Source organism: Ranitomeya variabilis, chromosome 2, assembly GCF_051348905.1.
Source record: "Ranitomeya variabilis isolate aRanVar5 chromosome 2, aRanVar5.hap1, whole genome shotgun sequence".
In the NCBI taxonomy this organism is placed as follows: domain Eukaryota; kingdom Metazoa; phylum Chordata; class Amphibia; order Anura; family Dendrobatidae; genus Ranitomeya; species Ranitomeya variabilis.
Window position 1 is genome coordinate 845,066,188 of NC_135233.1, and position 13,232 is coordinate 845,079,419.

The 13,232-nt window shown below is 43.5% G+C and overlaps 1 protein-coding gene across 1 annotated transcript in view; it reads right to left on the reverse strand.

Moving 5' to 3' along the window:
• Window positions 1–463: 463 nt before the first annotated feature.
• The window catches only part of NMUR1 (neuromedin U receptor 1), a 202,026-nt gene continuing 189,257 nt past the window's right edge, over window positions 464–13,232 (reverse strand). Inside the window, exon 4 of the mRNA XM_077290184.1 lies at window positions 464–5,168. Coding sequence (XP_077146299.1) covers window positions 4,771–5,168 — 398 coding nt within the window. The 3' untranslated portion in view covers window positions 464–4,770. The remainder of the gene's footprint in view (window positions 5,169–13,232) is intronic.

Genomic DNA, 13,232 nt, shown 5'->3' on the forward strand with positions numbered 1-13,232 from the left:
CTTGGTAGTGCTTTCAGGCACGGGTACCTCCTGCTTAGTAACCGGGTTCCAGTAACGTCAGCTGGTCCTCGGTCGTTCCATTGGCTCTTGGACCTTCGGCTACCCATCCGGGTTCCAGTACCGTCAGCTGGTTCTCGGCAGTGTCTTTTGCTCTTGTACCTTCTGCTCCCCATCCTGGTTCCAGTACCGTCAGCTGGTTCCAGGCAGAGCCTTTGGCTTAGGTGCCTCCCTCTGGGTATCCGAGTTCCACCAACGTCAGGTGGTCCTTGGTAGTGCTTTCAGGCACGGGTACCTCCTGCTTAGTAACCGGGTTCCAGTAACGTCAGCTGGTCCTCGGTCGTTCCATTGGCTCTTGGACCTTCGGCTACCCATCCGGGTTCCAGTACCATCAGCTGGTTCTCGGCAGTGTCTTTTGCTCTTGTACCTTCTGCTCCCCATCCTGGTTCCAGTACCGTCAGCTGGTTCCGGGCAGAGCCTTTGGCTTAGGTGCCTCCCTCTGGGTATCCGAGTTCCACCAACGTCAGGTGGTCCTTGGTAGTGCTTTCAGGCACGGGTACCTCCTGCTTAGTAACCGGGTTCCAGTAACGTCAGCTGGTCCTCGGTAGTTCCATTGGCTCTTGGACCTTCGGGTAGCCATCCGAGTTCCAGTTCCATCAGCTGTTTCTCGGCATTTTCTCAGCCTTCTTGTACCTTCTGCTACATTTCCAAGTTCAAGAGACTAAACACGATGACCCGGAAGACCACCCCTAAGATGACGACGACACCAGAGACGACAACCACCGTGATGACGACGACCCTGGAGACGATGACCCTGAAGACCACCCCGATGACGACGACCCCGGAGACGACGACCCTGGAGACGACGAAGACCTGGAAGACCGAGAAGCAGAAGAACAAGAGGCTGCAGAACAAAGAGCAGAAGAACATTAAGCATAACACTAAATATCAGAGCAAAATATATTATCTAAATTATAAGCAGAAGAAGACTAAGCAGTGTATGGGGGTGAGTCCGTTCCTCCTCGTGGTGCCCCTGGATAAAGCCTGATGCTGCAGGCCAAACTGAACGCGGACAAATGTAACTGTTTTGTGACAGGCAGAACGGAAGGTGTAATCTTCAAACTTTTATAGATAACAACTACGGGAATGCCTGTCACAAATAAGAATATGATGAAGAAGTAGAATATGATGAAGATAATAGTAAAATAAAAAGAATATGAACAATGTAACAAAAAAAATAATAGGTAGAAGATGAAGAAGAAGATGAATAAGGTGAAGAAGTTGATGTCAAAGAAGCTGATGATGAGGATAATGAAGAAGAAAGTGTGGGAGAAGTAAAAAAGAAGGTGAAGGGCGTGGAAGTAGTGAAACATCAATATCTGACAAAATAAAAAAAAAATTAACATAGTCAAAATCTTTCTAACGCCGAACGTCATAAAAAACAAAACAAAATCCTGCTATTCTATTAGATTGGGCTAAACCTCTGTGCCTTTAATGTCTCCGCCACGTCCCCCAATACATCCTACATTATTCTTAGTTGTTTTCCTTCATGTAGAATTAAACTACAAGGAAAGAAAGGGTTTATTTTAATTCCGATATTTTCGTCCCATTGACTTGCATTGGGATCGGGTATCGGTATCGGATTAGATCCGATACTTTGACGGTATCGGCCGATACTTTCCGATACCGATACTTTCCGATATCAGAAGGTATCGCTCAACACTAGTCAGCACACAATGATTTGATGACTAGCAGACCAGTAATGACATAACTGTCCATAACTACAGTCAAAGAGGAGAGGGAATACTCTCACCAAGAATATCCCCTCCTACGGATCCAAGGCTTTGGAGATCATCAGGGTTCTCAGGACAAAGATAGGTGACATGCTCAATACTACCGCTGCAATCGCTTAATCCCTTGGTATGTTCAGACTGTCACACAAACAGCCAAACCCGGTCGACTTGCATAGGTTCAGAGCAGACTGTCATCCCAGAAAGCTGGGGAACAAGCGTTTTTTGGAAGGACGGAGCTAGACACAACGGTTTCCTCACATTTGTCACTTTATTCCTCTCCTGAAAGCTGGAAGGGGAAGATGTAGCAGAAGATTCATGACTTGGCTTCTCGAAGTCCCCTCTGAAGGTTACCAGGAAGGCCTGTAAGTCAGAGGTGACTGGGTCCCTTCTCTCCCACAAGTGGTTGAACCATGCTAGGGTATCTCCTGCTATGACCAAAATTTCATACTTCTGCATGCTGCATCCACTAGTACTGGAACCCACGGCATGGCTTTCAATCCCCATTGTACCATGGCAGATTAGACAGGATGGATTCCATCAAAGGTGCGCAAGTCACAGGTAGAGTAGGTACAGCCGAAGAATCTGCAAGTTTGGCTGATGTAGCAAAAGTCAGGGCTTCCGATAGGATATTCAGAGTGTGTGGAAGATAAACTATTTATTCCTGCTGCTCATGCTGGTCAAACAATGACTGATAGATATCCCAGAGCGAATGACTATGGGGCTCAGTGGAGACCATGGCCTGAGATAACAGTCACACCCGCAGTTGTCGCATGTGGTTTGTGGACCCACTGTGTCACAGGGCCGGACATGCCTAGGACAAGGCGTAGCTAAGTGATTTCCTGGTGTTTGCAGGAGCTCCTGATGGTGGAGACAGATTGGGCTGCAGGTAGCTGCCAGGTACCACTCCTAGGCAGACGCTGATACTACAGCTGCTGATCCCAGGGGTCGACTTCGCTAGACTCGGGGAGACATGTCCGAGGTCACTGGCTAACAGGATATGGAGACTAACGGAAATCTTGGTTGTTGAAGATAGGATCTTATTCACGCTCGTAGATATCAGGATACAGTTCTGGAGCTGGCCGCAATAGGACCAGGGACAACGGACACATGACTGGCCGCACTGGGACCAAGAGCTTGGGTATAGATGCCGCAGATGCGGTTTCAGGATTTGTATGCCACCCAAGCAAACATAGGAACACAGACAAACTATACTGGGCTAACGGGAACACAGGATACAAGAAGACAGTTAACAAATTTAGGAAGGGGGACCTGGCAACATATAGTTGCACAGACCAACACCACTAAGACTATACTATAGGGGTTGTTCAGACACCTCCCTATTGGGGAGTGTGTCTTTTATACAAGATGCCTTCCAGTTATTAGCTGGGGGACAACTTGCAGGAAATACTTTAACTAAATGCCTCCCAGCTGACAGCTGTGTGTGCGCTGCCCCTTTAAGAGCAGGGGAGTGAGCGCACACATGTACTAGGCATGACGCCAGACCACAGTGCTTTGCACAAGGAGAAGACGGCTTCTGGGAAGCTGCTGCGGCTGGGGCGATGAGTAAGCCGGCGTCCCTGCATGGTGGGAGGAGGGGAACCATGTGGAGGTGCCAGCAGATGCTACAGACTACAGGGCAGAAGGTTTGCAAGTGTTCTAGTGATAATATGAAGCTGATAAAACAGTAATTTTATCAAAACTACAGCAATCAGCCCAGCAAGTGACACATCACTGGAATCAGGGTTTCTGTCTCTACATTATGCTGCGCTCAGATTAGATGCCAAAAACTGTTGACAGCTTCTCTGTTGTAGGTTTTCAATTGCTGTATCCCTTACATTCAATGTAAAAATAAGCAACTAGCTGTTTTTTACAGTGATAATGAATCATATGAAATATTGCAATCATCATATTATATTGCGCTGTGTACTTACAATTGCTCATTTAGCCTTTCTACCCAGCTAATTCTTCTAATTTCTCTGCTCTATGTAGAAACAATAAGTCTTTTCTTAGCGTGAGTCATCCCCCGCTTCAAGTTCTGACCCAGCTGCTCCACTCCTTCCCCCTGCAGTAATGACTCATGCAAAAGAGGCTTCATGTTCCTACATAGAGCTTAGAAGGATTCAGCTAGTCTCTTTTAAATCACGTGATGTCACAGATGTAATGGAAAAGAGAAGAATTAGTTGTGTAGAAAAGCAAAATGAGCAATTGTAAGTACACAATGCTATATAATATGATGACTTCAATATACATAGAGGATAAACATTTTGATGAGAGTGCTAATTTAAGTTGAAATATGAAGGAAGAACACAGGCCAAGTTGTATAGTCACTTCTGTGCAGTCGTACAGATCACTCTGGGAATTATAATGTTGAACTCATTGCAGGTTTAATCAATACTATCTTAGACCCGACAGGTACATGGCAACATTAGTGAGTGGTAAACCTGCCATGTACGCAATAAAGGGCAATAAAGGGAGGGCTCCAGATTTACATATGATAATATGTTTGTCAGCAAAGGCCCCTCGAAAGTTATTATCTGCCTGAGAGACTGCAGTGAGCAGATTAGTAACTCCTCTGGATTCTGCTTGTGGAATGTGTAGCCCGGCCTTCTCTACTGCTACTGTCATCTTATAGTGAGAAGGAGCGCAGGACTGAAGGGAAGGCAGCAAGAAGAATAGGTAGTAAATTCTGCATTTCTTTTCCACCTACTGCTATAACATCGAATATCAGGTATAAGTTGTCTTGTGATGCTCAGAGGACTATGGAGGATTATTTGCTAACTGCAGTTGCCGCACAGACAATATTTATTCGGCCTGAGGAAATGTGCAGCTTTCTTGACTCATTTATCACCTGGGTATTGAACAGACCGAAAAAGTTTACTTTATATTTGAAATTCTGAAAATTCAATTGGGCTATAGCTTGCCTTGGAAAGACATTCGTGTATAAGCTGTATGAAGACTCACTGACCACTGTAGAAATTGTTTATGAGAAAGATGACTGATTTTTTACCACATTTTCACACTCCACATATACATCAAATTCGTCAACTTCAGACAAAGGGAGACCATTTCCTGGAACGTGCTCACAAACTGTGCTTCGTGTGGTGACCCTTGTAACACTAGGTGATGATCTTCGAGAGCCTAGCCTCTTTTTTCTGCCATGACACATGACTTCCTTGAACATCTCCCGGAAACGAGTGGAAAGTAGATTATATAATATTGGGTTAACAGCCGAACTGAGATAAAATAAGACTCCGGAGATGACATGGGCAAAGATGAACATCTGGTGCATTTCATCTGACCAATCATGAATGAAGCTCCACATCAGTCGTTCGGTGTGGAAAGGCGCCCAGCAAATTCCAAATACCACCACAAGGATGACTGTAGGGACAAAAACACAGTGTATGAAAACAGTCAGTCAGGTATTAATTGAACAGAACAATCATATATATGTACAGAGTAATCATAAATGTACATATGCCGTGGCATGTTAGTCCTGAAGATATTAAGTACGGTACTAATTTCTGAATCCTCTGGATTGTTAAAGGGGTTGTCTTGTAAAGATAAGTTATCAGCTTTTCACGTGATAGGTGATAACTTATAGATCGATGGGGGTCTGACTGCTCGAACCATCATTAATTGGCAGAGTGGGACCCTTTTTCTCTATTAGAATGCAGCAGCAGTGCGCATGCTCCTAATAACTCCATTCATTCCCTATTGGGCGGCTGAGTGCTGCATTTGACTTTTTCCACCAGCCCTTAGAGAATGAATGACTGGAGCGATGGTCTGGCATGCACACTGCCGCTACATTCAAACGGGGATCAAAAATGCTCTCTTCTGCCAAATGGTTTGACCCAACCAATGCATAAGTTGTAAACTATCTCATGGATAAGTGATAACTTATTTTCACTGGACAATCCCTTTAGATGTTAGTACATACAGTGTATAAGTTCAATGTTCACAACAAGTGAATAATTCAGTAGCTTAAAATAAAAACAAACTGTGAACATGATTAACCCCTTTTTGACATTTGTCATAATAATATGTTTCGGTGCCCTGGGCCTATTTGACCAGGGACGTATTATTACTGCATGGCGATCGCCCGCACACACGGGCTGTGCACGGGCGATAGCCATCAGATGTCAGCTGATTCTGACAACTGACACCAGGCACTAAGTGCCAGTAATGGTCACGCACTGCTCCCGGTACTTTAACCCCCTAAATGCTGTGAACTAAATCGATCGCAGAATTCTGTGAGCTGGTAGAGAGCTGACAGTCCCTCTGCCTTTGGATCGGAGGCCCTGCGGCGTGACGTGGGATCCTGATCGTTGCCATGGTGACCTGATGTCATCATGACGACATCTGGGTCACCAGAGCTAGGAAAGTTGCTGATCATGCGCAATGCATGATCAGCAACTTTCTCTGGCAGTGCAGAGCTGACAGTTTCTACAGCATGGGGATGCTGCTGGATCCCCATGCTGTACAAGCAATCAGCCTGCAAAAAATGATAGTCACATATTGAGACAAAGTAAAGAAAAGCTAAAAGAAAGTTAAAAAAATGTTTTAAATAATTGTAAAAATATTTTTTTAAATATAAAAACTAATAATAAAAAATAAAAGATCTTGTACCTATAAATAAATATTTGTATGAAAAAATATAAACAATAAATGCACACATTTGGTTTTGCCGTTTCCGCAACAACCGAAACTAGTTAACCCGTTTAGTGCACACCATAAAAAAAGGCAAAAAACAATGCTTTATCATCATACCGCCGAACAAAAATTGGAATGAAACGCAATCAAAAAGATGGATATAAATAAACATGGTACCACCGAAAACATCATCTTGTCCCGCAAAAAACAAGCTGCCATACAGCTCCATCAGTGGAAAAATAAAAACGTTATAGCTCTCAGAATAAAGGGATGCAAAAATAATTATGTTTTCTATAAAATAGTTGTTATTGTGTAAAAGTGCCAAAACAAAAAAATTCAAATGAGGTATCGCTGTAATCATACTGACCCAAAGAATAAAACTGATTAATCAATTTCAACACACAATAGCATAACCCCACTCCCCCCCCTTCAAAAAAAAAATTCCTGAATTGATGGTTTTTATTCATTCTGCCTCCCAAAAATCAGAATAGAAAGCGATCGAATAATGTCATGTGCCCGAAAATGGTACCAATAAAAACATCAACTTGAAAAAGAAGAAAAAATGCGGCAGCACTCACCAGCATGGTGCAGTAACAATCCTTTATTGCAGACGAAAACTTCACAGCGACATTTTCAAGGCATCGGGGGATGTGCCAGGGAGGTGAGCAGGGAACGACGACGGTAACCGTTTCGCGCTAATCCAGCGCTTCTACGGGTCTATTGCGCTGGGAAGTGACGCCAGTAGAAATAGGTTGGTCTGTGATGACCCATCCCACTCCCACTGCACGCCCACATCCCAGCGCATAAGGTACAACAAGTGCAAGACATAAAAATAACCAAAGTTAAACTTTAAAAACAAAAAAGAAAGCCCTAGAATACAACTAATAATACATAGCGATAACTATACAAAAAAACTAGTTTATCGTTTTACAACCCTAGAATCACATGACAGGCAAAAGATCACCTTAGCATTAAGAGTCTGCTCTGATAGAAGCTACTCCTTACAAACAACAAGAATTAAGGAAAATACAGCTAATGACTACTAATACCTTGAAGATAGACTCTAGTTTTATTATAAAAAAACGGACATATCTGTCCTATCGTTGAAGCCGGAAGGTCCTGCGGCTTTTGTCCGCAGGATCCACCGCGCTTCTTGTCTAAGCAGGAACCTATGTAAATCGCCTCCTCGTGCAGGTAATGTAACCTTTTCAATTCCTGCAAACGTGAGGACTCCAGACCTACCATCATGGGTATCTTTAATATGCTTAATTAGTCTGGGTACCCCTTTACCTGTATGAATAGATCTGAGATGTTCTCTGAAAGGTATAAACAGTTGGCGTTTGGTTTTGCCCACATAGAATTTTTTGCAGGGACAAAACATAACGTAAACAACATAGTCCGTCCTACAGGAGATAAATTGTTGCACCGTATGTTTTACAGGACCGATATTCAAAGTTTGTCCAGTAATATGACTATTGCAAAAATTGCAGTGGCCGCAACGAAAATTACCCTTAAGAGGCGACTGCTCCAACCAACTGACCTGAGGGCTCAATGTTTGGTTGTGAACTAAAACATCTCTGATGCGAGTACTCCTTTTGTTTGAAATTAAAGGGCCACCGGATGCTCTACTTAATAGATCCTTGTCCCGTTCCAGGACATGCCAATGCCTTCTGATAGACGCTCTAATTGTCTGATCTAATGGTCCGTATCGAAAGCAAAAGTTGAAACGCGGTTCTTTTGACTGATTATTCACAGTGCTCTGTTCTTGAGAATATTCGTTCACACGATTCATTGCAGTTTGTAAAAGTGTATTGGGGTAACCCCTTTCACGTAATCTCTGGCATAATTCTCCCGACTGTTGTATAAACCCCTTTTGGGTACTATTGACTCTCCGTGTGCGCAATAGTTGACCATAAGGTAGTGCGCGTTTTGTGTGTACGGGGTGGAAACTGTTAAAATGCAAAATTGCGTTAGTAGCAGTGGGTTTGCGGTAAATGGATGTACAAATGTCACCGTTCTGAATGGTGACCAGTACATCCAAAAACTCCAACCTGTCTCATCCGAAGACAGAGGTGAAGCGCATACCCATGTTATTAATGGTATTCAGATAATCCACAAATGAACCAAATTCCTCCTCGGTTCCGTCCCACACCAGGAAGACATCATCCACATATCTAAGAAATAATCTGATGTACTTGAGGAAGGGGTTCTTTTCAGAATATACAAAATCTTCCTCAAAAACTGCTAAGTATAGGTTAGCGAAAGTACATGCGACCGGGGTCCCCATGGCGGTCCCAGTGGTCTGCAGATACCAGCTACCCGCAAAAGTAAAAGCGTTATGGGTGAATATAAAACTCAACCCACCGCACACAAAATCGATGAAGGTCTGACTCCTATCAGTAGTTTAGAGAACACGTCTGATAGTGTCGACCCCTAATCGTTGCGGGATGCTGGTATAGAGATTCACCACATCAATGGACGCCAGGGAGAACCCCGGCCGCCAATGAAACCCATGTATGTGATTCAGGAATGAATTAGTGTCCCAGGTGTAGGACGGAACAGAATTGAGGAGGGGGTGTAGTAGCCATTCCAGATATTGAGACAGGGGTTCAGTCAAAGACCCTATCCCTGACACAATTGGTCTCCCGGGGGGTTGGGTAATTGATTTGTGTACCTTCGGGAGATAGTACCAATACGGTTTAGTAGGGAATTGTGGAAAAAGTTTCTCAGCTTTTTTCTGGGTAATAGTCTGCTGTTCAACTGCCACCCTAAGAAAAGATTGTAACTCCCTAAGGTGATCTTTTGCCTGTCATGTGATTCTAGGGTTGTAAAACGATAAACTAGTTTTTTTGTATAGTTATTGCTATGTATTATTAGTTGTATTCTAGGGCTTTCTTTTTTGTTTTTAAAGTTTAACTTTGGTTATTTTTATGTCTTGCACTTGTTGTACCTTATGCGCTGGGATGTGGGCGTGCAGTGGGAGTGGGATGGGTCATCACAGACCAACCTATTTCTACTGGCGTCACTTCCCAGCGCAATAGACCCGTAGAAGCGCTGGATTAGCGCGAAACGGTTACCGTCGTCGTTCCCTGCTCACCTCCCTGGCACATCCCCCGATGCCTTGAAAATGTCGCTGTGAAGTTTTCGTCTGCAATAAAGGATTGTTACTGCACCATGCTGGTGAGTGCTGCCGCATTTTTTCTTCTTTTTCATGTTGATACAGACTTTGTTTCTAGCGAGCACCTCCAGCAGTGAAGTGAGACATCGTGGACACACTTTGTGGTCGGACTGACAGTCTTTTGCTCCTGTCTCAATAGCTGTGCGGCTTCATTTTTTCTTCATTTTTTCTTCATTTTTGCAGTATTCTTTGGGCCAGCACGCTTATAATTTGAGTAACTGTGTGACAATTTTACCCATTGTAACGGTGATTGCCGTATTATGGATTCCGAAGTCCCTTCAGTTGGTGCAGGATTGCAAGCTGGCCGGGAGGATGCAGCCAATTATTTTAATGAGTGTGAGCAGGCGGACCAGGTACATATGCTAAGTACCAAAGCCCTAGAATACAAATTGATTAATTTATCTGAACGAGAGATCCGTCTCTTCTGGACCAACAATTCCCTACAATCTTATGTGGGCAATGGCCCGGTCCCTAGAGGACTTCGAGTCTGGAAAGAAATTTCCCATTTTAACCATGACGCCACTTTTAAATCAGAATGGGAACGAATCATGTTAAAAAGTTCCCAGGAGCTGCTCTCTTTAGTTTTGAAATCCAACACACAGAATTATGAGACATTAAATGTGGAAATTACTAAAACTCAATCTGAACTTAAAAGTAGGCTCACGGAGAGCCAATGGACATCTTTTTCTAAAAAACTAGATGGTAAATTAATCCCGATTCAGGCTGAGACTAAACAAAGAAAAAGAGACAAGTTCCTTTGGGATAAAAATGACTATGACTCCGGACAGATTTTTTCGTGGCAGAAATCACAAAAGGAATATCGGCCTCCTTCCTCTTTTATGAGTCAGTCAGGCATTAAAAAACGTAAATGGAAAAAACACAATCAATCCCGCCGTAGAGACTATTTAACAACAGAATCAGACTCAAGTCTAAGCGAAGGAGGGGCTACGAGCTTGGAACACACAGCAGGCTCAACCTCTGAGAATTTAACTACTGCGGTACTCCCTTTAGAAGAAGAACCCGCCGGGGGAAGAGGAAGCAAAGGTTATGTTCCTGGGTGGAGACACAAAAGGAAGAATGTCTCCTGGCGACAGGGACATTGATCCCTTCATCACTTGAGGACTGTGTTATAAATCTCACAGACCGAGTACTAGAACCTGCACAATATTCTCTACTTGCCAAAGGTTTAAATTATTGCATCCCAGATAGATTTGATTTTGTAGAGTTCCAGATAGATTTATTTAAAGCTATAAGAAAAATCCATCTTCATAAGGCTTTTTCATCTGGTTCCACTCATACAACCGTACGGGAAGGAGAACGTCCTTGTACAATAGGACCATTAGGTTTTTTTGCAGGAACCACTGAAGAAGCACTAGCCAATTTCAATGATGATGCTGCTCTATTGCTGAGTATCAATGAATCTGTTGCATTGCAGAATGCAGGTTTATCTGACGATCCTGCCCCCTTTGTCGGTGGCGTTCCTTCTACTTTTGTGCCACAAACTTCTCCAGGGAATGTGGCCGATCTATTTGAGACACTAGTCCTCAAAGATATAGAAGCCCTAATATACAAAAATGCACCAGATAATTTGGGGTTTTCCGAAAAGATGGCTTTAAAAGAAATGGCAGGCTGGTCTGACGTAATCATACGGCCAGCCGACAAAGGGGGAAGGATCGTCTTATTGCCAAAGGAAGCATACCTGTCTGAAGCGGTACGGCAACTCTCAGACGTCGATACATATTGTAGATTGCCTGGGGACCCCACGAAAAAATTCAAAGGGGAGTTACAATCTTTTCTTAGGGTGGCAGTTGAACAGCAGACTATTACCCAGAAAAAAGCTGAGAAACTTTTTCCACAATTCCCTACTAAACCGTATTGGTACTATCTCCCGAAGGTACACAAATCAATTACCCAACCCCCTGGGAGACCAATTGTGTCAGGGATAGGGTCTTTGACTGAACCCGTCTCAATATCTGGAATGGCTACTACACCCCCTCCTCAATTCTGTTCCGTCCTACACCAGGGACACTAATTCATTCCTGAATCACATACATGGGTTTCATTGGCGGCCGGGGTTCTCCCTGGCGTCCATTGATGTGGTGAATCTCTATACCAGCATCCCGCAACGATTAGGGGTCGACACTATCAGACGTGTTCTCTACACTACTGATAGGAGTCAGACCTTCATCGATTTTGTGTGCGGTGGGTTGAGTTTTATACTCACCCATAACGCTTTTACTTTTGCGGGTAGCTGGTATCTGCAGACCACTGGGACCGCCATGGGGACCCCGGTCGCATGTACTTTCGCTAACCTATACTTAGCAGTTTTTGAGGAAGATTTTGTATATTCTGAAAAGAACCCCTTCCTCAAGTACATCAGATTATTTCTTAGATATGTGGATGATGTCTTCCTGGTGTGGGATGGAACCGAGGAGGAATTTGGTTCATTTGTGGATTATCTGAATACCATTAATAACATGGGTATGCGCTTCACCTCTGTCTTCGGACGAGACAGGTTGGAGTTTTTGGATGTACTGGTCACCATTCAGAACGGTGACATTTGTACATCCATTTACCGCAAACCCACTGCTACTAACGCAATTTTGCATTTTAACAGTTTCCACCCCGTACACACAAAACGCGCACTACCTTATGGTCAACTATTGCGCACACGGAGAGTCAATAGTACCCAAAAGGGGTTTATACAACAGTCGGGAGAATTATGCCAGAGATTACGTGAAAGGGGTTACCCCAATACACTTTTACAAACTGCAATGAATCGTGTGAACGAATATTCTCAAGAACAGAGCACTGTGAATAATCAGTCAAAAGAACCGCGTTTCAACTTTTGCTTTCGATACGGACCATTAGATCAGGCAATTAGAGCGTCTATCAGAAGGCATTGGCATGTCCTGGAACAGGACAAGGATCTATTAAGTAGAGCATCCGGTGGCCCTTTAATTTCAAACAAAAGGAGTACTCGCATCAGAGATGTTTTAGTTCACAACCAAACATTGAGCCCTCAGGTCAGTTGGTTGGAGCAGTCGCCTCTTAAGGGTAATTTTCGTTGCGACCACTGCAATTTTTGCAATAGTCATATTACTGGACAAACTTTGAATATCGGTCCTGTAAAACATACGGTGCAACAATTTATCTCCTGTAGGACGGACTATGTTGTTTACGTTATGTTTTGTCCCTGCAAAAAATTCTATGTGGGCAAAACCAAACGCCAACTGTTTATACGTTTCAGAGAACATCTCAGATCTATTCATACAGGTAAAGGGGTACCCAGACTAATTAAGCATATTAAAGATACCCATGATGGTAGGTCTGAAGTCCTCACGTTTGCAGGAATTGAAAAGGTTACATTACCTGCACGAGGAGGCGATTTACATAGGTTCCTGCTTAGACAAGAAGCGCGGTGGATCCTGCGGACAAAAGCCGCAGGACCTTCCGGCTTCAACGATAGGACAGATATGTCCGTTTTTTTATAATAAAACTAGAGTCTATCTTCAAGGTATTAGTAGTCATTAGCTGTATTTTCTTTAATTCTTGTTGTTTGTAAGGAGTAGCTTCTATCAGAGCAGACTCTTAATGCTAAGGTGATCTTTTGC